Raw genomic sequence first — 24619 nt, 5'->3', positions numbered from 1 at the left:
GAGCTGACCCTTTAAAAGGTTGTAGGTGAGGGCCTGCAGGTGAGTTGGCCCTCTAAAACATTAAATGCGAGGGCCTTCAGGTGAGCTGACCCTTTAAAAGATTGTAGGTGAAGGCCTGCTGGTGAGCTGACCTTGTAAAACATTATAAGCGAGGGCCTGCTGGTGAGCTGACTCTGTAAAACATTAAATGTGAGGGCCTGCTGGTAAGCTGACTCTCTAAAAATTATATGAGAGGGCCTGCTGGTGAGCTGACCATTAAAAAAATTATATGCTAAGGCCTGCAGCTGAGCTGACCATGTAAAACATTATATGCGAAGGGCATAATGTATATGCGAGGGCATTATTTGCGATGAATAAGCATGTGTTTATATGATGGAAAAGGAGAAGGAAGATAAGAAAAGGAAAATTTAACCATATACCCTTGTTTGTGGTGGAAGTGGTGCATAGGAATACAGTGTATTCAGTACATTATAAGTAACACATTTAAAGTGCCTTTATGTTCATCAGTTTCCTCTGGTGGAGTTGACAGGTGGTGGATACGCTTATCTGTTGTAATGCCACCAGCAGCACTAAATACCCGCTCAGACAAAATGCTAGTGGCAGGGCAGGCCAGCACCTCCAAGAATTAGAGCGCCAGTTCGTGCCACGTGTCCAGCTTGGACACCCAGTAGTTGTAAGTCACTGAGGGATCATTGAGGACGCTGACTCGGTCTGCTATGTATTCCTTCACCATCTTCCAAAATGTTTCCCTCCTTGTGACACTAGGCCGCGCATCAGGATGAGGGTGCTGGCGGGGTGTCATGAAACTGTCCCAGGCTTTGGAGCGTGTTGCCCTGCCTCTGTTGGAACTGCTATGTGTTCACCTTGTCTCCCCTCCTCAGTTGGCCAAGGAACTATGGACTCTGCCGCCAGCGTTGTCAGATGGAAAATTTTAGGGCAATTTTTCAACAAGGATCTTCTGGTATTGCACCGTTTTGCTCATCCTTTCCACCAGAGGAATGAGAGATGAGAAGTTGTCTTTGTAGCGGGGGTCGAGAAGGGTGAACAACCAGGAATCCGTGTTGTCTAAAATGCCTATTACACGCGGTTCTCAGGAAAGGCAGCCTAACATGAAGTTGGCCATGTGTGCCAGAGTACCAACAGGCAAGACTTCGTTATCGTCATCAGGAGAATCACTCTCAATCTTCTCATCCTCTTCCTCCTCTTCTGCCCACCCATGCTGAATAGATGTAATTAAACTTCCATGGGTAATACCCACTGTACCGGAGGCAACCGTCTCCTGCTCCTCCTCCTCTTCATCGTCGAATTCACGCTGAGAAGATGAACTGAGGGTGGTCTGGCTATCACCCTGTGTAATGTCTTCCCCCATTTCCACCTCTTCCACATGCAAAGCGTCGTCCTTAATTGTGAGCAGTGAGTGTTTGAGTAGACACAGAAGTGGGATGGTTACACTGAAAATAACGTTATCGCAGCTGACCTTCTGTGTTGATTCCTCAAAGTTTCTTTTAAAACCTCACAGAGGTCAGACATCCATGCCCACTCCTCGCTTGTGAATAGCGGAAGCTGACTGTAAAGGCAACGACCATGTTGCATCTAGTATTCCACTACTGCCCTCTACTGCTCACAAAGCCTGGCCAACATGTGGAACGTGGAGTTCCAGTGCGTGCTCACGTTGCACAACAGCAGGTGAGCTGGCAATTTAAAGCGCTGCTGCAGCATTGATTCAGGAAAATTGGGGTAGGTTTTGAGAAACCGCTGAACCACAAAGTTGAACTCGTGGGCTAGGCATGGGATGTGTGTCAGCTTGCCGAGCTCCAAAGCCCCCCACCAAGTTACGGCCATTATCAGACACAACCATGCCTGGTTGTAGGTTGAGTGGCGAGAGCCACAGCTCAGTCTGGTCTCTTATCCTCTGCCACAGCTCTGTGGCGGTCTGCTGTTTGTCTCCTAAGCATATCAGCTTCAGCGCGGCCTGTTGCCGCTTCCCCACTGCAGTGCTACACTGCTTCCAGCTACCGACTTATGGCTGACTGGTGCTGCACGCGGATAATTTGGAGGTGGAAGTGGAGGAGGAGGCGGAGGAGGAGAAGTGGGGGTTGGAGCCACTAACGTAGGTGCTGGCGGAAAACCCTGATCAACGTAGTGCCCGCAATCCTTGGCGTCGGTAGCACCTGTGCCATCCCAGGGTACGACTCGCTCCCGGCCTCCACAACATTCACCCAGTGTGCCGACAGGGAAATGTAGTGTCCCTGGCCAAATGAACTTGTCTATGTGTTCGTGGTTAAGTGGACCTTCACAGTAACTACATTGGTCAGGGCCAACGACATCAGGCTGAGGAAGGCCTCATTGTCCACATGTCTAGATGGCAAAATTTCCAGGGCCAGTAATTTGGAAAGCTGCGCATTTAGTGCTATGGCCTGTGGATGGGTAGCTGGGTATTTTTGCTTGCGTTCAAAGGCCTGGGGTAAGGACATTTGGACGATGCGCTGGGACATGGAAGTTGATGTGGTCGCTGATGGTGCTTGCGAAGGTCCAGGTGCAGGGAGGGAGGCATCCGGGCCTGTGGCTTCAACAGGGGATTGGCCAGCAAGTAACATAGGGGAAGAGGAGGCAGTGCTGGGATGCGCAGACACAGATTATGGACCCAGGCATTCGGCCCACTTATTACGGTGCTTGGATGCCATGTGGCGGATCATGCTGGTGGTGGTGAGGTTGCTAGTGTTCACGCCCCGGCTCATTTTCGTATGGCACAGGTTGCAAACTACTATTCATTTGTCGTCCGCACTTTCCTCAAAAAAGCGCCATACTGCGGAACATCTACCTCTTGGCAAGGGAGATTTCCGCAAGGGGGTGCTCTGTGGAACAGTTGCGGGCCTGTTTGGTGTGGCCCACCTTCTCCCTTTTGCCACCCCACTGCCTTTTCCAGCCTGTTGCAGTGCTGCAGATCCCTCCCCCTCTGTACTGCAGTCCTCGCTCGGATTTCCACCTTCCCAGGTTGGGTCAGTGACCTTATCATCCATCACCTCCTCTTACTCTTCCTCAGTCTGATCATCCTCATAATTTGTTAACCTAACCTCAACCTCAGTGACTGACAACTGTGTCTCATGCTCTTCATCAACCTCTTGAGACAGTAATTGCGGTTGAATCATTGGCAACTGTGTCTCATCATCATCCACCTCATTAAACACTAATTGCCATTCCCCACTGTCATGTTCTTGTGACTGTGGCTGCTCAAGAGGTTGGGAATCAGGGCACAAGATCTCATGTCCCTCTTCAAGCGTGCTTGGCCAGAGGGCCAAATCAAGTAATGGCGATGAAAAGAGGTCCTCGGAATATCTGAGTGTGGGATCACTTGTTTGGCCAGACTGTACTTGGTGGGAGGAAGGAGGATCAGGGTGAGGATTGTGTTGACCAGACTCCTGGCTACTGAGACTGGACTTGGTGGAAGACAGGGTGGTGCTTAACCGACTGGAAGCATTATCTGCTGCAATCCAACTGACCACCTGGTCGCACTGGTCTGACTTCAAGAGTGGTATCCTGCGTCGCCCTGCAACCTGGGACATGAAGCTAGGTATCATGAATGATTGTTTTTCTTGTGCTCTGGCAGCAGGCACAGTTTCTCCGCGCCCAGAGCAATGGCCTCTGCGTGCACCATCAGCATCACGGCTACTTCCCCGCCCCTTACTGCGCGCCTTCATTTTAAATGTGATATATGCTTGAAAGTTTGTCACACGTACAGTAGCGTAGGATTTGGAAGCTTATGATCAAAAAAATTTACAAAGGTATTTGTAATTAGGAAACGTTATAAAGGACAGGTACCACAGGTAATGTCACTGTTCGCAGTGTCTACGGAAAAAGTACACTGGATGTCACTGATATTTTAGGGATGCGCACACTTTAAACAGTAGATGTGGCGTGGATAATTTAACTGTCCGCAGCGGACACTGTCTACGGAAAAACACTGTCAACGGAAAAAGTGCACTGGATGTCACTGATATTTTAGGGATGCGCACACTTTAAACGGGACATGTGGCACTGATAATTAAACTGTCCGCAGCGGACACTGTCTACGGAAAAAGTGCATTGGATGTCACTGATATTTTAGGGATGCACACACTTTAAACAGGAGATGTGGCGCTGATAATTTAACTGTCCGCAGCTGCCTATTACGCGGTATTTAGTGCATGATGCGCTACAAATATATATTGCTGCTGTGACACACAATAGTCCTTAAAAGGACTTTTGGATCTCTGAAAAGTTTTTTGTAGAAAAATCTTCCCATTACACTCCCTACACTGTCTGTCCCTTCCTATGCACAGCTCTCTCTAAGACTGAGCAATTTAGCGCAGGTTGCACTACAAACATATATTGCTGCTGTCACACAGAATAGTCCTTAAAAGTACTTTTGGGTCTCTGAAAAGTTTTTTGTAGAAAAATCTTCCTATTACACGCTCTACACTCTCTGTCCCTTCCTATGCTCAGCTCTCCCTGACTACGAATGAGCCAAACATGTGTCATCGGGTTCTATATAGCACCCGAGGACGCGTTCCGGCCAGCCAATCACTCGCGTTCCGGCCAGCCAATCACTGTATTGCCAGTAGCCAACATGGCTACTGGCATTACAGTGAGGGCAGTACTTACCTGCACGTTTATTCTCTGCGAGGAGGAGACTCGAGCATGGCACTCGAGCACATGCGGTACTCGGCCGAGTACCGCCATGTGCCGAGCATCAAGATGCTCGAGCCGAACAGGTGTTCGGCCAAGCATGCTCGAGCATCACTTCTTCTGAGGTTTGTATAGACTGGCAGTGTGCATTGCCATTCACTCCTCCATACACCACTTCACTGCTGGCTATGCTGATGTGGAGGAACAGGGCATTCTAAAGTGCCAAACTAATGATTAGGGGGGTTCTGGTGGTCTAAAATGTATCACTTAGGCTACTTTCATATCTGTGTTTTTGCTGTACAGTTTTGAGATCCGTCTCAGGGTCTCAAAACCGCAGCAAAACGCTTCAATTTTCTCCCTATTAATTTTCAATGGAGAGAGAACTGAACAAACTTGAATGGAGTGTATCAGAATGCACTCTGTTCCATTTTGTTGCTTTCCCATAATGCCCACAAAACCACTGCAAGCAGCATTTTTGTGTGCGTCATGGGATACTGAGCAAGACAGATCCGACATGAAACACAATGTAAGTCAATGGTGTTGATCCGTTTTTTTATGACACGACCAATCGTCTTGTTTATTTTATAGAAAATACAACATACATTGACCGGATGCATTTTTGCTGATCCCTTGACAGATCCAGCAAAAACGCAGATGTGAAAGTACCCTTATTATGTGACTAGTAATACATTTTGCTTGTGGACAAAACTCTTTCAGTTGTGCTTCCCACCAGTACGTTTTATACACTATTGATAGAATAAGGCATGAAACAGAACAGAGTGCTTATAATCCCATTGTCCAAGAAAGAGCAGGCCAACATGAGTGAGAGTTATAAAGACTCTCAGCCGTTTCCTGAACTCCTATTCATTTCAATGGTGAAGGATTACACATGAATGGACTGCTCTCTCCTGGTAAATGGGACTAAAAATGTTCTGGTCTTTGAAGAGACAAAGGTCTGCAGAGGTGGCTCAGTGATAAATGACCTATACTATAGGAAGAAAAACTTTAAATACAAACATATTTCATTGAAATCACTACCATTCCCTTTATTAAAAATGCATTAAACATATATAAACTATCACATAATGAATAAACAGTTTTTCGCACTTGTAATAGAGAACACATATTTCTGCAAAAATGATGCAGTAAAAAGTCCCTGCATGCTGTTTTACAAGGCCTTTCTGCACCACTATCCATAAATGTTTGATTTTGTGCTTGCTTTTTTTTCTTTTTCCTTCAATAAAATGCAATGCATTATGCCTATTACTTATCCCAAATTGATATAGTTTCCTAGTCACAGAATGACATCTTTTCCGTTTCTCTCTATAAAACATGTGGGTCGATTGAACCTTTTAGCGACTTAATAATACAGAGCTGTAAAATAGATGCTTTAATTCTGTTGTTCTCCTTAGCACCAGAGAACAGAGTAAAAAATTTTTTGATTATTGTAAGCTGGCTCAGGGGGGCACTAGCTGCAGGGAAATTACAGGGAAAATATCAAAAATAAAATAGGCCATGTTGTCAGGAAAGAGTTTGCTGTGATTTTTTATTATAGGCTAATTTTCCACATGGACTGGCTGTACTTTTTTTTTTCTACAAGCCAGGAATAAATTGTTCATTGAAAGACCTGAAAAAAATTGTGAGTCGTTCGGGGATTATAGCACGCCGTTTAACATTTATTATTGTAAAGTGCTTTCAGAACAAAAGCCTAAAGTTGCATTTAAGGTTTAGAAACGGCAGAATGTTTAATACCTTATATTAAGAACATCTTTTAGCACATCATACGAAAAGTTACAAAATCCATAAATATATTCAAATCGCTGAGTCTCGAGAGCCGAGTAAAATCTATTTTCTTTATAGTCAATTGGTTTGGATAAAACAAAAAGATTGAAATGAATGGTCTTCGCTCTTAAACCCAGACTGAGAAATGCTGGCGTTCACATAAGCAATGCCTGTACTAATTGGAGAATAGTAAATGTAAATTACCCTGCTCCATCATATATAGTAATGCTGTACAAGGCGGACTGAAATAAAAGGGTTATTGGTGTGTTAAAACCTAACATTATACTTTTATGAATTCATAACAAATTGACTGCTAGCATCCCATATAAAACACAAGCTGCTATGTATTTTCAACCTCAGTAGCTACGGAACTCTACCGAAAGTATATCTGTAGATTTTTATTCACTCTCTCAGCTGACTCCTTAAGATTGGTCCATATCAGCACTGACTGGCATCTACTACTTTGCATATAAATGCTAACTGAATTGTGTCTTTTGTACTCCAAGTTCTATTCTTGTCCAATGTTTTCCAGTGCCCTTTGCAGTTATCTTTGTCAGCTAATCAATTTATTGCACTTTTAAGCAGCATTCTGATCATCATTCTCTCTATCAAAGAACTAGGAAAAAGTTTTTGGACTATGCCACTTATATTTTGGGGCTGCGCTGCATAAAATTATTTTGACTTAAAATCATACCATATGCAGAACATTCTTTCTTGTGCTTTAATGCATTCTAAAAGGGCCATACATTTTAAGGGTTTTTAATGGTGTTACATGCATTTTCAGAGAGGTTTTATAGTTCACTTTGCTTTTTTGATTTTTTTCTGGCATTTTTGAAGGGCCTTGGAGAATGCTATGAAAATGAATGTTAAAGCACTATACCTAGAGCATGCTGCATTTTGAAACATCACTAACCCCCACCCTAGATGAACATATTGTCTTTGAATTTATATCTTTAGTAATGTCTTTAATTTGCATCAAACTTTCAATGATCTAAATATTGACTGATAACTTATTGACTTTTATATATCTGAATGTAATAAGCTTACATTTCTTATGCTCCTTTGTATCATCTAATGCCCATGTAAAAAATGTCACACTACAACTACACCTTATTGGCGAGGTCCGTATAACCACTTACTGTAAATACAATTCAACTTTGCGATCCAAGAACGCCGAGAACCTATCCATTCCACCACATGTTAGCAAAGAGCGAGAAAGGTCAAGATACAGAATAAAACCCATTCAATGATATTGGGATATTTGTCTGCCGTGTTAATATTTGATTTCAATGTGCTTTTTCTGAACTTTGCCACGATAAATATTCTTTGATAAGTTAAGATATTAATAACCTACCATGTTAAGGTCTTAAATGGACACCCATCAGTAAATTGTATTTTTTCTTAATATTCATAGAAAGCTATTTTTTATTTTTTTATTTTGCCATTACTATGCTAATGAAAATGAAACCCAAAATGTTTTCTTTCTATAGCAGACAACACAAATGATAAGGCCTCCAATAGAGAAAGGAAGCACTATATGAAGGTTAATCAATATGACAATAGTAGTTGTAGAATTGGGATAACACTATGCCAGCTTGATAGGCCTAGATAATGATGCCCACAAAAGAACATTGCATTGATTAGTATAAGGCGTGATGTTGTAACTGAGTAACAATATAGCGGGTTCTTTCTAGTTGCAGTGATGATTTGACTGAAAACATTTAGGAAGACTATCTGCTATGCTAAAAGTCCAAACAAGGATGAATTTAGAATCTGGTCAGGAAGTAAAATACCTGGAGTGACTTCAAAAATTATTTTCAGAAAATCATACATCTTTTTCTAATAAAAAAAATTATACAATATTTACATATAGGCTGTTAAAATGTTTAAAATATTTTAATGGAAATGTCCCTTTAAAGAACATCTGTTAACAGATTCGTACCTATGACACTGCCTGACCTGTTATATGTGCTCTTGGTCCCATGTTCATATGTGCCTGCATTGCAGATAAAAGTTTTAATATATGCAAATGAGCATCTAGGAGCAATAACGTCGTTGCCATTACTCCTTGAGGCTCCACTTTCTCTGCAACTGTCATGCCCTCTCCCTTTTGATTGACAGACCCAAGACTGATGATGTTTTCATTGCCTGGTCCTGTCAATCAAAGTGGAGAGGGCGTAGCAGTTGCAGAGATAGCAGATGGCAATGGACCTGTTGCTCCTACAGGCTCATTTGCATATATTAAAACTTCATTTTTCTCATTAATGTGGGCACATATGAACATGGGACCAACACAGATGCCTTCAGCTGCCAAGAGCACAAGTAACAGGTCGGCCAGTTTCATAGGTACGAATCTGCTGACAGATGCTTTTAAATCTTACATTTTGCTGCAATCTGTGCAATAAGTAAGAATAAGGATTTTTTTCCTCCCTGCTTTGATTTTCTGTATTTTAAAATGTAAATGGAATATAGTTTAATGTAAATATTCAGTTTACCGATTAAGAGGTATAGTAAAATTTTGAAGACACAAAGAAAACAAATGAAACAAAATGTATATCTTGTCTATTGTTGGCGTTACCTCCTGTCAAAAGCTTGTACTTGGAATTATTTATTTTCATTTTTTTTTTTTTTTTATGTTATAGAGATGCCCGGAAGCCCACGCAATCAGTTTACCTTCAGGCCTCTACCTCCTCCGCCTCCACCACCACATGCATGCACCTGCAGTCGACAGACTTCACAGACATTAGATACTCTCCAGAGGAGTTCTATGACATCTCGCAGTCAGCCAAGTCCAGCTGTTGGCAACCCACCCACTAGCACTCAAGATACAGTGCACCTGCACAACAGCTGGGTTTTAAACAGCAACATACCCCTGGAGACCAGGTAAGATCCAAGAGCGGACAAAACTTCTCTTCAAACTCTGGCAAGATCTGTATCATTCATTAGTGTATTGTGTTTAACTTCACACAATGTTAAATCTGTGTTTGATGTTTAGTACAGGAAGGCACTTTGCTTTGAGACTAAGCACGCCGTAATCTAATCATTATATCTACAGAGCTCCTACTGTTTTTGTGCTTTTACAGATAATTTAGTGTTAAAGCATCTATTATAAAGATCACACAAGAAGTAGTTTGTTAGATAATTACTTGATCTGCATCAGTTTGACGGTGTGAAGTCTTTGGGAAGAAATCAGAAAAACACATTTTCTGTTCATAAGGTATGAAATGCTGGCAGATGTTACTTTTAATGGTTGTAATTAATGAGGTGTATTATGTTTGTTCTTTGCAAAAAGTTCACTCGTTAGAGTGTTACTGTCTGTGGGTGCACATACCAAAGACAATGTATTTAACCTACAGTATAGCAATATAATGACCAATTCAAATGTGCATGCTAAAATGTTTGTAATTGTAAAATGTATTTTTTAGTACCAATGCTGTGATATAATATATAGATGGTAAAATAACCCTTTCATATCATTGATAAAGCCTACATAATATAAAACTCCAGCCTCCATGCTACCAGGTCTTCAGAAAGCCCTTCAAATGTCATATTCCCATCTCTAGACAATTAAAGCAACATTGTGGGTTTCAATCCCATGTGATTCCACCTTTTGGTGATCTGTGTTACTGTATCTGTAAGTGTAGAAGAGTCATAGCATAATCAGTTACAAAACACTTATAAAAACAGAATGACACCGCGCTCAGCCAATCACTAATAACTCTTACTGTCAGATATTAGGACCTTGTAGTACCGTTCCACAACAGCTAAAGCATCAAGATTACCTTGTTCCTGATGTATGGGTTTGCAGTACGACTTTGTCCAGAATATCGATAATATGCCGATTTTTGTGCGCCAAGGGTTTTGCAGGTAAAAGGCTGTTTGGAGTTCGCCCTGGCCGGTAGAGAAACTCCGCTGATACTCATGCTCACGCTCGCAAGGGGAGCCGGTGACGTCACCACTATGAGCTACGGGCTGTTGTAAGCACCAAAAGACACCCAACCCGTTTCTAGCAGTACGCTGCTCTTCGTGAGGGAATCATTCGGGTGCTATCGATAGCCTCCTTTTATTATCCCTGCTTACTATCTTAATTATCTCCAATGTCACAAATCCGATAATATTTATTATTCAAACCCGAATAACTCGATTTCTGTGTTTAAACCCTTTGGGACCAATGTGTCCATGTTGAAAATCCATTGTGTTTCTTTTTTCGACATATTTTTAATATCGTCTCCTCCCCGTGTATCCATTTTAACTATTTCTAGTCCAAGAAATGAAGATCCCTCAAACTTCCCGTTATGCTTTTCTCTAAAATGCCTAGAAAGTGCATGCCCTTCAGATTTTTTGTTAATAAATGAAAAGTGTGTCAAGAATGGTAAGATGCACACATTCTTTGATTAATGTGTAGCAAGGCAGGTGTAAGCAGAATGATCAGTTTTGTATCTGCTGTTGCTTACATACTGTTGGGAGCCTTGGTCGCTCACTAGGTAAGCACTAAAATAAGTTACAGGGGTGGCTTCGACACAATGCCCTAGCAATATTATTCTCTCTATCTCTCTCTCACACATCTTTCGAGGTCCAAATAAAACTTCAAGAATGGTTTATATCCAATGCTCCTTTACATAAAATGTAACCACATTTCAAGGAACCAAGCTAAGTAAGCAACAAATGTAGATTAGGTTATCCATGAAAAAAATAAAATATTATTTAGCACATGGCCTCCAATAATTCATCTGTCACGGAACCATGAACCAGACGTACAACAAGAGATAAGAGAAAATAAGAAGGCTTTATTGAAAATAAAGCTGTAAAGCAAAAGTCCAAACGGATGGTGAAACCGAGCAGAGTCTTTGCGAAGCCAGAGGTCAGGAACCAGAAGGGTAGTCAGACGAAGCCAGGATCAGGAACCAGCAGGGTAGTCAGACGAAGCCAGGATCAGGAACCAGCAGGGTAGTCAGACGAAGCCAGGATCAGGAACCAGCAGGGTAGTCAGACGAAGCCAGGATCAGGAACCAGAAGCAGCAGCAGTCTTAGAAGCATGTGTACACAAGAGGACCAAGCAAGGAACTGAGCCCACAGACCTCCTATATATATATGAGCTAGGCATCCAGCTCCTCCCAGTGGGAAGGAGGAGCCGCAGGGTGGAAGGCTACAAGAACCCAGAGACCAAGATGGCCGCCAGCACATGTCAAACGAAGGAGAACAGCAAGAAGGTAAGACCATGACAGTACCTCCCCCTCAAGGGCCCCTCCTCCGCGGAGCACAAAACGGTTTCTGAGGGAAGCGTGCGTGGAAGGCTCGGAGCAAGGCAGGAGCATGGACATCTGCGGAGGGAACCCAGGAACGCTCCTCTGGACCATAACCACGCCAATGGACCAAAAACTGCAACCGACCGCGGACCAGGCGTGAGTCCAGGATATTGCTCACCTCATATTCCTCACGATTGCCCACTTGGACCGGACGAGGCCGAGGAACCGAGGAAGTGAAACGATTACACACCAGTGGCTTCAACAGGGAGACATGAAACACGTTGGAGATCCGCATGCCAGGAGGAAGCGCAAGGGCATAGGCTACCGGGTTTACCCTGCGAAGCACTCGGAAGGGACCAACAAAGCGAGGCGCCAGCTTGGGAGTGGGCACTCGAAGGTTGAGGTTGCGGGTGGACAACCATACACGGTCTCCGACCTGGTAGGAAGGAGCAGGCGCTCGTCTGCGATCAGCCTGGAGTCTCTGGCGCTGCGCAGAGACCTCAAGGGACTTCTGGATCTGTACCCAAGAAGCACGTAGGACGGAAAGGTGATCCTCCACAGCCGGAATATCCTGGGGAGAGAATACCTCCGGTAACACGGCAGGTTGGAACCCATAATTGGCCATGAAGGGAGACGTCCCAGAGGAAGAGTTCACCGCCGTGTTCCTGGCAAACTCAGCCCAAGGCAGGAGGTCAACCCAATTGTCTTGGTGGTCGGAGACATAGCAACGAAGGAATTGCTCCAAGGCCTGATTGGATCGTTCTGCGGCCCCATTGGACTGAGGATGGTAGGCCGAGGAGAAGGAGAGATGAATCCCCAACTGGGAGCAAAAGGCGCGCCAGAACCTGGACACAAACTGACTCCCCCGATCCGACACAATCTCCTTGGGCAAACCGTGCAACCGGAAGACCTCCCTGGCAAAAATCGTGGCCAACTCTTGTGCAGAGGGTAACTTCTTGAGAGGAACACAGTGGCACATTTTGGAAAACCGATCCACAATCATGAGAATGACCGTATGGCCTCGGGATGCAGGGAGGTCCACAATGAAATCCATCCCCAGGTGTGACCATGGGCGCTCCCCGGTGGCTATGGGTTGCAGAAGGCCCAACGGAAGGTGCCGAGGGGACTTACTCTGGGCACAAACGGAGCATGCCGCTACATATGCGGCGATGTCGGAACGTAGGGAAGGCCACCAGAACAGACGTGAAACAGCCCAGGACAGCTGATTCTTTCCAGGATGCCCCGCGGTCTTGGAGTTATGGTAGGTACGCAACAACCGAGTGCGCAACTCCTCAGGCACAAAACATCTGCCGTTGGGTCTCCCAGAGGGAGCACCAGATTGAGCCGCCAAAATCTGCTCACCCAGGGGAGAGGTCAGGCTGGTGCGAATGGCGGCCAGGATCTGATTCGGAGGTATGACCGAAGTCGGAATCGACTCCTCCCTGGACAGCTCGGAGTACTGCCGTGATAAGGCATCCGCCCTGATGTTCTTGGAACCGGGTAGGTAGGAGACCACGTAATTAAAACGTGACAAGAACAGAGCCCATCTGGCCTGACGTGGTGTCAATCTCTTGGCCTCAGAAAGGTAGGTCAGATTCTTGTGGTCCGTCAGGATGAGAACCGGAACCACCGAACCCTCGAGCAAGTGCCTCCATTCTTTAAGGGCCTGCACGATGGCCAATAACTCCCTGTCACCAATCTGATAGTTGCACTCCGCGGAAGATAGTTTCCGGGAGTAAAACCCACAAGGAAGCAGAGGACCCTCTGGTGTTCTACGCTGAGACAGAAGGGCGCCTACTCCCGTCTCAGACGCGTCCACCTCGAGGACAAAGGGCAACCCAGGGTTGGGATGCGACAGAATCGGAGCCGACACAAAGGCGGACTTTAGGGCCTCAAAAGCTCGGATGGCCTCGAGCGGCCAGACCTGGGAATTACTGCCCTTCCTGGTCAGATCCGTGAGAGGCTTGGCCAGCATGGAAAAGTCCCTGATGAACTTCCGATAATAATTGGCGAAGCCCAAAAAGCGCTGCAGGGAACGAAGACCACTGGGCTGGGGCCACTGTAAGACAGCCGAAACCTTCTCAGGATCCATGGAGAACCCCTCAGCGGAAATGATGTAACCTAAGAAGGTTACCTGGGATCGGTGAAATTCGCATTTCTCAAGCTTACCGAACAGCTTGTTCTCTCGTAACCGTTGCAACACTCGTCTGACATCCAGAATGTGGACCTCCATGGATTCAGAATATACCAAGATGTCATCCAAATAGACCACCACACACTGCTGCAACAGGTCACGGAAAACATCGTTGATGAATTCCTGAAAGACTGCGGGCGCATTGCACAACCCAAAGGGCATAACCAAGGATTCATAATGACCGGTCCTGGTGTTAAACGCGGTCTTCCACTCATCGCCCGCCTTGATCCTTACCAGGTTATATGCCGCCCTCAGGTCGAGTTTGGTAAAGACCGTGGCCCCTTTAAGGCGATCGAACAGCTCGGAAATCAAGGGTATCGGGTAAGCGTTCTTGATCGTGATGCGATTGAGACCCCTGTAATCGATGCAAGGCCTCAACTCACCGCCCTTCTTTTTCACAAAGAAAAATCCAGCCCCTGCCGGGGACGAAGATTTGCGAATGTGTCCGCGTGAAAGCGCCTCCCTCACGTACTCCTCCATGGCCTCATTCTCCGCTACCGACAGTGGATAGACTTTGCCACGAGGAGGAACGGCACCAGATTGTAACTCTATGGCACAATCGTATGGGCGGTGCGGAGGTAGGGCAACCGCGCGCACCTTATCGAATACATCCCGGTACTCCTCGTATTCAGGAGGCAACAGAGAGTCCGAGGAAGTACACAGCAACTTGACAGGCCCATGGATGCAACTAGCCCCACACTGCGGTGACCACGAGAGGATCTCGACCGATCTCCAATCGAAAGTCGGATTATGCTTCTGGAGCCAGGGGTACCCCAAGACCACCGAGTAGTGTGGAGACGAAATAACCTGGAGACAGACCGACTCTCTGTGAACGGCACCAATGGCTATCCCCACTGGAAGGGTCTCATGAGTCACGTGTGGCGGCAGAAGGGGTCTGCCGTCTATCGCCTCAAGAGCCAGTGGGGAACCTCGAGCCTGCAGAGGAATGGAATTGGCGGCAGCGAACACACTATCAATGAACAAACCACCAGCACCAGAGTCCACCAACGCCTGGGTCGTCACCGAGCCCCCGACCCAGGAGAGGACAACAGTGATCAGTGGTTTGTCAACACGGGAAACCGGGGACGAGGAGACTCCACCCAAGATCTGCCCCCGACAGGATCTCAGGTACGAGCGTTTTCCCGGACGGTTCGGACATGCCAACCGAAAATGCCCACCGAGACCACAGTACATGCATCGGCCCTCGCGTCTCCGGAGTGCCCTCTCCCCCTCGGACAGGCGAGCAAACCCCAGCTGCATGGGTTCACCCCCAGACAAGTTATCCCCAGGAGGCGTGGGAGGAGAGGGAGGCACGGGTGGGACAGCAAACGTAGGCACCAATCTGTTAGAAGACCTCCGCAGGTTCTCCTTAAAGGAAGGTCTCTCCCTGAGTCTGGTGTCAATCAAAATCAGGAATGAAATAAGAGACTCGAGCTCAACTGGTAGGTCCTTAGCTGCAACCTCATCCTTCAAGGCATCCGAGAGACCATGAGAGAAAGCAGCGACCAGAGCCTCATTATTCCAGCCCACCTCTGCTGCCAGGGTACGAAACTCAATGGCGTATTCAGCTACGGATCGTGAACCCTGTCTGATGGACATAAGGAGCTTCGCAGCAGAGGCAGCACGAGCCGGCACATCGAATACCTTCCGAAGAGAAGCAACAAAACCGGAAAACTCGGCAACCACCGGATTGTTGTTCTCCCATAAAGGGCTGGCCCAGGCCAAGGCCTTGTCCGAGAGCAGCGAGATCAAGAAGCCCACCTTTGATCTCTCAGTAGGAAAGGCATGTGGCAGCAACTCGAAATAAATGCCCACCTGGTTAAGGAAACCTCGGCACTGAGTTGGCTCTCCCCCAAAGCGCTGTGGAAGAGGGGCAGAACCGGTCATACCCCGAAACACCGCAGGTGCAACAACAGGTGTCGGGGTAGACTCTGGCACAACAACCGGAGCGGCAGTAGGAGCGAGCCCAGGAGCGACAACCGACCCATCGGCAACGGGAGCGAAATGAGCCGTGCGTTCAAGCAGGGTTTGCAACGCCACAGCGAACCGACCCAACAGGTGATCCTGCTGATCAAGTCTGGCAACCAGCGTGGGTAGCGAGGATGGCCCTGTACCGTCAGAATTCATGGCTTGGTCCTAATGTCACGGAACCATGAACCAGACGTACAACAAGAGATAAGAGAAAATAAGAAGGCTTTATTGAAAATAAAGCTGTAAAGCAAAAGTCCAAACGGATGGTGAAACCGAGCAGAGTCTTTGCGAAGCCAGAGGTCAGGAACCAGAAGGGTAGTCAGACGAAGCCAGGATCAGGAACCAGCAGGGTAGTCAGACGAAGCCAGGATCAGGAACCAGCAGGGTAGTCAGACGAAGCCAGGATCAGGAACCAGCAGGGTAGTCAGACGAAGCCAGGATCAGGAACCAGAAGCAGCAGCAGTCTTAGAAGCATGTGTACACAAGAGGACCAAGCAAGGAACTGAGCCCACAGACCTCCTATATATATATGAGCTAGGCATCCAGCTCCTCCCAGTGGGAAGGAGGAGCCGCAGGGTGGAAGGCTACAAGAACCCAGAGACCAAGATGGCCGCCAGCACATGTCAAACGAAGGAGAACAGCAAGAAGGTAAGACCATGACATCATCATAATATACAGCAAAGAATTGGATTTTTATGTGATTGCTGTGACTGTTGGTAGGGACAGATAAGGACAGTAAGTTCTAAGGCTAGAATTCCGCCCGCTTTCCCTACCTTCTTGCAGTACAAGCCCCAGAGAGCTAGACCTCAACTGGTTGATGGTCCCTAGGCTATTTTAGTACTGAGACAAATAACAAAGACAAACACAATGCCAGAGTCGTACATAAATGCGTCAGAACCAGACAAGCTATGCAGTACCAAACAAGAGACAGAAAGTGGTCAGAAAAAAAGCCAAGATCAGAACCAGACAGAAAACGCAGTACAAAACGAGAGACAGAAAGTTGTCAGAAGACAAGCAGGGGTCAGAGGAACGAGCAATCCAATAAGCACAAAAACAAGGAACCAGGAACACAGCTAGTAAGGGTACTTTCACACTAGCGTTATTCTTTTCCAGTATTGAAATCCGGGAAAGAATCTTAATACTGGAAAAAAAGCATCAATTTTGTCCTAATGCATTCTGAATGGAAAGCAATCCGTTCAGTATGCATCAGGATGTCTTCTCTTTCCATTCCTTGTACGGTATTTGACCGGACAAAATACCGCAGCATGCTGCCGTATTTTTTCTGGCCAAAATCCCGGAACTATACCGCACTTGTATTAATGCTGGATCCGGTACCAAGTGTTCCGAAAATTGCCACATCGCTGCATCCGGTTTTCCGGTCTGTGCATGTTCCGGGCTTTTGATCTTTGAAAAATTTAAATACCGGATCCGTTATTCCGGATGATATCAGACGAGACGGATCTGGCATTTTACCGGATATGTCTAGCAGATCTGGAAAAAAAAACTTTCCATTTGTATACGTATTGCCGCATCCGGCAGGCAGTTCCGTTGCCATAACTGCCTGCCGCATTCTAACAACACTATTGTGAAAGAACCCTAAGTCAGAATCACTATCACTCGCACTGGTATATGGCCAGGAAGGGGTTTAAATACAGCACCGAGTCCCTGGTAAGTCAATAATTCATGATAACATACAGCAAAGAATTGGATTCTTTTTATGTGATGCAATAGATTGATTTCCATTGTTTTGTGATTGTATAAGGTATACAACACAGTACCATCATCACTCATTTGAGTGAACATTTTTGTTTATTGTGCTTCCAAGGAAAATTGGATTTGTAAGGTTTGTCTCTATATTGATTTGAATACACAGTGAACCTTGTCTGATGCCTTCCACAACTTGCCCATAGCTTTGTAAAATATGGAAAGTTATTAATTTAGCATTTCTCTGATGTAGAATAGAAATGATGGATATTGATTTGAAATGCCCATAAAGAACTTTGATTGAGTACATTACATTTTTGATACATTTTGTGTTATTCCAACTACTGTAGCTCACATGCGGTGAAAAATCATACTAAATAACCCTTCTCCAGTTAATAAAAATAATCATGTTATCTGAGAAAAATGTACTAGAGTCTTGAAATTCAGCTAAGTCTGTTAAAAAATCTTTGAACAGAAAATCAAGGAACTTATTGTACAGTGTATTAGAAATTCATGAAGCACAAAGGGGATTACCAAGGAAAATAACTAAACGCAAAAGGACTCAAAATTATTACTGTCCATTCTGCAACCTGGTTGAGTCCTATCAGCAACTTTTCTTCTTGATTGCCTGCAATTGAATTCACACTGAACAAAAATATAAACGCAACACTTTCGGTTTTGCTCCCAATTTGCATGAGCTGAACTCAAAGATCTGAAACATTTTTTACATACACAAAAGACCCATTACTTTCAAATCTGTCTAAATTTGTGTTAGTGAGCACTTCTCCTTTGCTGAGATAATCCATTCCACCTCATAGGTGTGGCATATCAAGGTGTTAATTAGACAGCATAAATATTGCACAGGTGTGCCTTAGACTACCCACAATAAAAGGCCACTGAAATGTGCAGTTTGATCACACAGCACAATGCCACAGATGTCGCAATGTTTGAGGGAGCATGCAATTGGCATGCTGACTGAAGGAATGTCTACCAGAGCTGTTGCCCGTACAATGAATGTTCATTTCTCTACCATAAGCCGTATCCAAAGGCGTTTCAGAGAATTTGGCAGAACATCTAACCGTCCTCAAAACCGCAGACCACATGTAACCAGCCCAGGACGAGCCACCTGGACAGCTGCAGCAACAATCGGTTTGAATAACCAAAGAATATCTGCACAAACTGTCAGAAACCGTCTCAGGGAAGCTCATCTGCATGCTCATCGTCCTCATCGGGGTCTGGACCTGACTGCAGTTCGTCGTTGCAACCGACTTGAGAGGGGAAATGCTCACATTCAATGGTGTTTGGCATTTTTTGAGAGGCGTTCTGTTCACAGATGAGTCCCGATTTTCACTGTTCAGGGCAGATGGCAGACAACATGTGTGGCATCGTGTGGGTGAGCGGGTTGCTGACGTCAACGTTGTGGATCGAGTGGCCCATGGTGGCGGTGGGGTTATGGTATAGGCCGGCGTATGTTATGGAGAACGAACACAGGTGCATTTTATTGATGGCATTTTGAATGCACAGAGATACCCTTACGAGATCCTGAGGCCCATTGTTGTGCCATTCATCCACCACCATCACCTCATGTTGCTGCATGATCCATATTGCAAGGGTCTGTACACAATTCCTGAAAGCTGAAAACATCCCAGTTCTTGCATGGCCAGCATACTCACCGGACATGTCACCCATTGAGCATGTTTGGGATGCTCTCGTTCGGCGTATATAACAGCGTGTTCCAGTTCCTGCCAATATTCTGCAACTTCGCACAGCTATTGAAGAGGAGTGGACCAACATTCCACAGGCCAAAATCAACAACCTGATCAACTCTATGTGACAGAGATGTGCTGCGTGAGGCAAATGGTGGCCACACCAGATACTGACTGGTTTTCTGACACCGCCAACCCTTCCCCCCCAGTAAGGCAAAACTGTGCATATTTCAGAGTGGCCATTTATTGTGGGTAGTCTAAGGCACACCTGTACAATATTCATGCTGTCTAATCAGCACCTTGATATGCCACACCTGTGAGGTGGGATGGATTATCTCAGCAAAGGAGAAGTGCTCACTAACACAAATTTAGACAGATTTTTGAACAATATTTGAGAGTAATGGGTTATTTGTGTATGTAAAAAATGTTTCAGATCTTTGAGTTCAGCTCATGCAAAATGGGAGCAAAACTGAAAGTGTTGTGTTTATATGTTTGTTCAGTGTATATGTAATGTAAACTACCTATATTCCATATTTGGAAGTTACACTTGTTTTGACTAAAAAATCGTAAAAACCAAAAAGGTAATAACTTCTTGAAGGACTAATGTAAAATTATGGAATCATTAATATGTATGTATAGTAATAGGCTGTTTGCAAGACTGATTTGCAGCAGACAACAGCTTTAAGACACGTCTTTAAGGCCTGCTGTTTAAATCACTTTTTATGTTTAACATATTTTTAAATAATTTTTGTTGATATTATTTTAAATTTTCCATGGCACTTCTTATATTTAAGCTAAAACCAAAAACTCTGCAGTTTTCTCACTGGCCACTATGTCTGATGCCACTTCTTGTTTTATAAAGATCACTTTACTGCAGTTAACTTATTCTAATCCTGCCTGTAAGAATATCACTACAGATGAGCAAATTTCTTAATAGTTCGATTCGCAAATTTGCTGAATTTCACACGAAGCACATTTTTTGTAAGTAGCGGGTGCAATGACAGGAAGCTAAGATAGTGCCGCCCCCGTCATTGTACCACTCAGATGCCGCATTCATACATGATCGCGGCTAGAGATGAGCGAATCGAAGCTGACGTAGTGGAATTCGATCCGAATTTCATGAAATTTTTAATTTGCAACTAATGAGAATTTCCTCGCGCTTCGTGGTAACGAATAGCTATTTTCCTAAAATGGCGGCTAAACGTGTGAGAACTGAGAACATGGGAAAATGAACTCTGGGAAGACAGGATCACCCAGATTGACATGCCTGCATGCAGTCAATCAGCAGCCAGCCAGCCCTATGATGTCAAAGCCCTTTAAATACGGCAGCCATTTTAGATTCTGCCATTTTCCAGCGTTCAGAGTGCAGGGACAGACATGTGAAGGCGCTAGGGACAGCAATTGGAAAAACCACTATTTTAAACATAAAAAAAATGAAAAAAGGATTTATAAGTGCAGGGAAACGATAGGGAGGAATCATTTGACAGCATCTTATTGCAGGGACAGACGTCAGAAGGCGCTAGGGACATTGATAGGAAAGTTATTTACAAGTGCAGAGAACGATTATTTGGGGATCCAAATAGTCATTAGACAGCTCTGTCATTCCAGCTTTTTGTTATTCGGCTGCAAATCTTATGTTGAAAAGCCTTTAGTGGCTTATAGCTTAGTATCTTATTCAGTACGACAAGAAAAATATATACTCACTGCACTGTTACAGTTATTTCTGTTGAAAGAGTATAAGGGCGTATTTCAATAAAAAAATAAAAATATATACGCACTGCATTGTTGCAGTTATTTCTGTTTAAAGCGTATATTGGCATATTAAAGTAAAAAAAGAAAAAATATATGCGTATATGTTCACTACACTGTTGTAGTTATTTCTGGTAAAAGCGTATAGGGGCGTAGTTCAGTACAACAAGAAAAATGTATTCTAAGATCACTTCTGCAGTTATTTCTGGTAAAAGTGTATAGGGGCGAATTTCATGAAAAAAAAAAAAATATATATATATATATATACGCACTGCACTGTTACAGTTATTTCTGTTGAAAGCTTATAGGGGCGTACTTCATTAAAAAAGATAAATATATACGCACTGTACTGTTGCATTTAGTTCTGGTGAAAGCGTTCAGAACTACATGAAAAATATATACGCACTTCACTCTTTGATTGTTTTGTAGTGAAAGCGTATAGTGGCTTATTTCAGTCCAAGAAGAGAAATATATACGCACTGCACTGTTGCAGTAATTTCTGTTTAAAGCATATAGGGGCGTATTACAGTAAAAAATTTAAAATATATGTGCACTGCACTGTTGCAGTTATTTCTGGTGAAAGCGTATACTGGCCTATTTCAGTCCAACAACAAAAATATATATGCACTGCACTGTTGCAGTTATTTCTGGTGAAATCGTATACTGGCCTATTTCAGTCCAACAAGAAAAATATATATGCACTGCACTGTTGCAGTTATTTCTGTTAGAAGCGTATAGGGGCGTATTACAGTAAAAAAATAAATATATAGGGGCGTATTTCAGTTCAACAAGAAAAATATATACGCACTTCACTCTTTAATTGTTTACTAGTCAAAGCATATAGTGGCCTATTTCAGTTCAACAAGAAAATATATACGCACTGCACTGTTGCAGTTATTTCTGGTGAATGCATATAGGGGCCTGGTTCAGTACTACAAGAAATATATTTTTGCACACTGCACTGTTGCAGTTATTTCTGTTTAAATCATATAGTGGTGTATTACAGTCAAAAAAGAAAAAAGAAAAATATATACGCACTGCACTGTTGCAATTATTTCTGGTAAAAGTGTATAGTGGCCTATTTCAGTCCAACAAGAAAAATATATATGCACTGCACTGTTTCAGTTATTTTTGGTTAAAGAGTATAGGGGAGTATTAAAATAAAAAAATAAAAATATGTGCGCACTGCACTGTTGCAGTTTTTTCTGTTTAAAGCATATACGGGCGTATTACAGTAAAAAAAGAAAAATATATACGCACTGCACTGTTGCAGTTATTTTTGGTGAAAGTGTATAGGGGTGAATTTCATTAAAAAAAAGAAAAATATATACGCACTGCACTGTTACAGTTATTTCTATTGAAAGCATATAGGGGCGTACTTCATTAAAAAAAGAAAAATATATACGCACTGTACTGCTGCAGTTAGTTCTGGTGAAAGCGTATAGGGGCATATTTCAAAACTACATGAAAAATGTATACGCACTTCACTCTTTGATTGTTTTGTAGTGAAAGCGTATAGTGGCCTATTTCAGTCCAAGAAGAGAAATATATACGCACTGCACTGTTGCAGTTATTTCTGTTTAAAGCATATAGGGGCTTATTACAGTAAAAAAAAGAAAAACATATGTGCTCTGCACTGTTGCAGTTATTTCTGGTGAAAGCGTATAGGGGCGTATTACAGTAAAAAAATAAATATATATATATATATATATATATACGCACATAGTTATTTCTGGTGAAAGTGTATAGGGGCGTATTTCAGTACTACAAGAAAAATATATATGCACTTCCCTCTTTAAGTTTTTCCGGTATAAGAGTATACTGGCCTATTTCAGTCCAACAAGAAAAATATAGACGCACTGCACTGTTGCAGTTATTTCTGTTTAAACCGTATAGGGGCGTATTACAGTAAAAAAAGAAATATATATACGCACTGCACTGTTGCAGTTATTTCAAGTGAAAGCAAATATGGGCGTATTTCAGTTCAGCAAGAAAAATATATACGCATTTACCTTCTGCAGTTATGTTTGTTGAAAACATATAGGGGCGTATTACAGTCAAAAAAGAAAAATATATACGCACTGCACTGTTGCAATTATTTCTGGTAAAACCATATAGGGGCGTATTTCAGATCTACAAGAAAAATATATACAGACTTCACTCTTTGATTGTTTACTAGTCAAAGAATATAGTAGCCTATTTCAGTTCAACAAGAAAATATATACGCACTGAACTGTTGCAGTTATTTCTGGTGAAAGCGTATAGGGGCGTATTTCAGTCCAACAAGAAAAATATATACACATTTCATTTCTGCAGTTATGTCTGTTGAAAGCGTATAGGGGCAAAATTTATTAAAAATATATATATATATATATATATACATGTTGCACCGTTGCAAATATTTCTGGTGAAAGAGTATAGGGGTGTATTTCATTAAAAAAAGAAAAATATATACGCACTGCACTGTTACAGTTATTTCTGGTGAAAGCGTATAGGGGCGTATTTCATTAAAAAAAGAAAAATATATACGCACTGCACTGTTACAGTTATTTGTGGTGAAAGCGTATAGGGGCGTATTTCATTCCAACAAGAAAAATATATACGCATTTAATTTCTGAAGTTATTTCTGTTAAAAGCGTATAGTGGCGTACTTCATTAAAAAAAGAAAAATATATACGCACTGCACTGTTGCAGTTATTTCTGGTGAAAGCATATAGAGATGTATTTCAGAACTACTGTACAATAAAAATATATACGCAATTCACTCTTTGATTATTTAGCAGTCAAAGTGTATAGTGGCCTATTTCTGTCCAACAAGAAAAATATATACGCACGGCACTGTTTCAGTTATTTCTGTTTAAAGCGTATATGGGCATATTACAGTAAAAAAAAGTCAAATATATATGCAATGTACTGTTGCAGTTATTTCTGGTGAAAGCGTATAAGGGCGTATTACAGTAAAAAAAGAAAAATATATACACACTGCCCTGTTGCAGTTATTTCTAGTGAAAGCGTATAGGGGAGTATTTCAGAACTACAAGAAAAATATATACACACTTCACTGTTGCAGTTATTTCTGGTGAAAGAATATAGGGGTGTAGTTCAGTACTACAAGAAAAATATATTCTCAGTTCACTTCTGCAGTTATTTCTGTTGAAAGTGTATAGGGGCGTATTTCACTACAACAGGAAAAATATATGCGCACTACACTGTTGCAGTTATTTCTTTTTAAAGCATAAAGGGGCGTATTACAGTCAAAAAATATAAATATATACGCACTGCACTGTTGCAGTTATTTCTGTTTAAATCATATAGGGGCGTATGTCAATAAAAAAAGAAAAATATATATGCACTGCACTGTTGCAGGTATTTCTGGTGAAAGGTTATAGGGGCGTATTACAGTGAAAATCAGTGCAACAAAAAAAATATATACGCATTTCACTTCTGCAGTTATTTTTGGTCAAAACATATAGAGGTGCATTTCAGTACTACTAGACAAATATATTCTCAGTGCATTTCTGCAGTTAATTTTGGTGAAAGCGTTTAGTGGACTATTTTAGAACAAAAAGAAAAATATAATAATCGCTTTTAAGGGTGTTTTA

General features: G+C 43.2%; 1 protein-coding gene across 1 annotated transcript in view; it reads left to right on the top strand.

The window, feature by feature from the left end:
* The window catches only part of TENM1 (teneurin transmembrane protein 1), an 840365-nt gene that overhangs the window by 300086 nt on the left and 515660 nt on the right, over positions 1-24619 (top strand). Inside the window, 1 exon segment of the mRNA XM_040405386.1 lies at positions 9090-9330. Within this exon segment, the coding sequence (XP_040261320.1) occupies positions 9090-9330 (241 nt within the window).

This window comes from Bufo bufo, chromosome 8 (genome assembly GCF_905171765.1).
Source record: "Bufo bufo chromosome 8, aBufBuf1.1, whole genome shotgun sequence".
NCBI lineage: Eukaryota > Metazoa > Chordata > Amphibia > Anura > Bufonidae > Bufo > Bufo bufo.
Note: the sequence above shows the minus strand (reverse complement) of the source record. Positions and strands in the feature narration are given on the sequence as shown.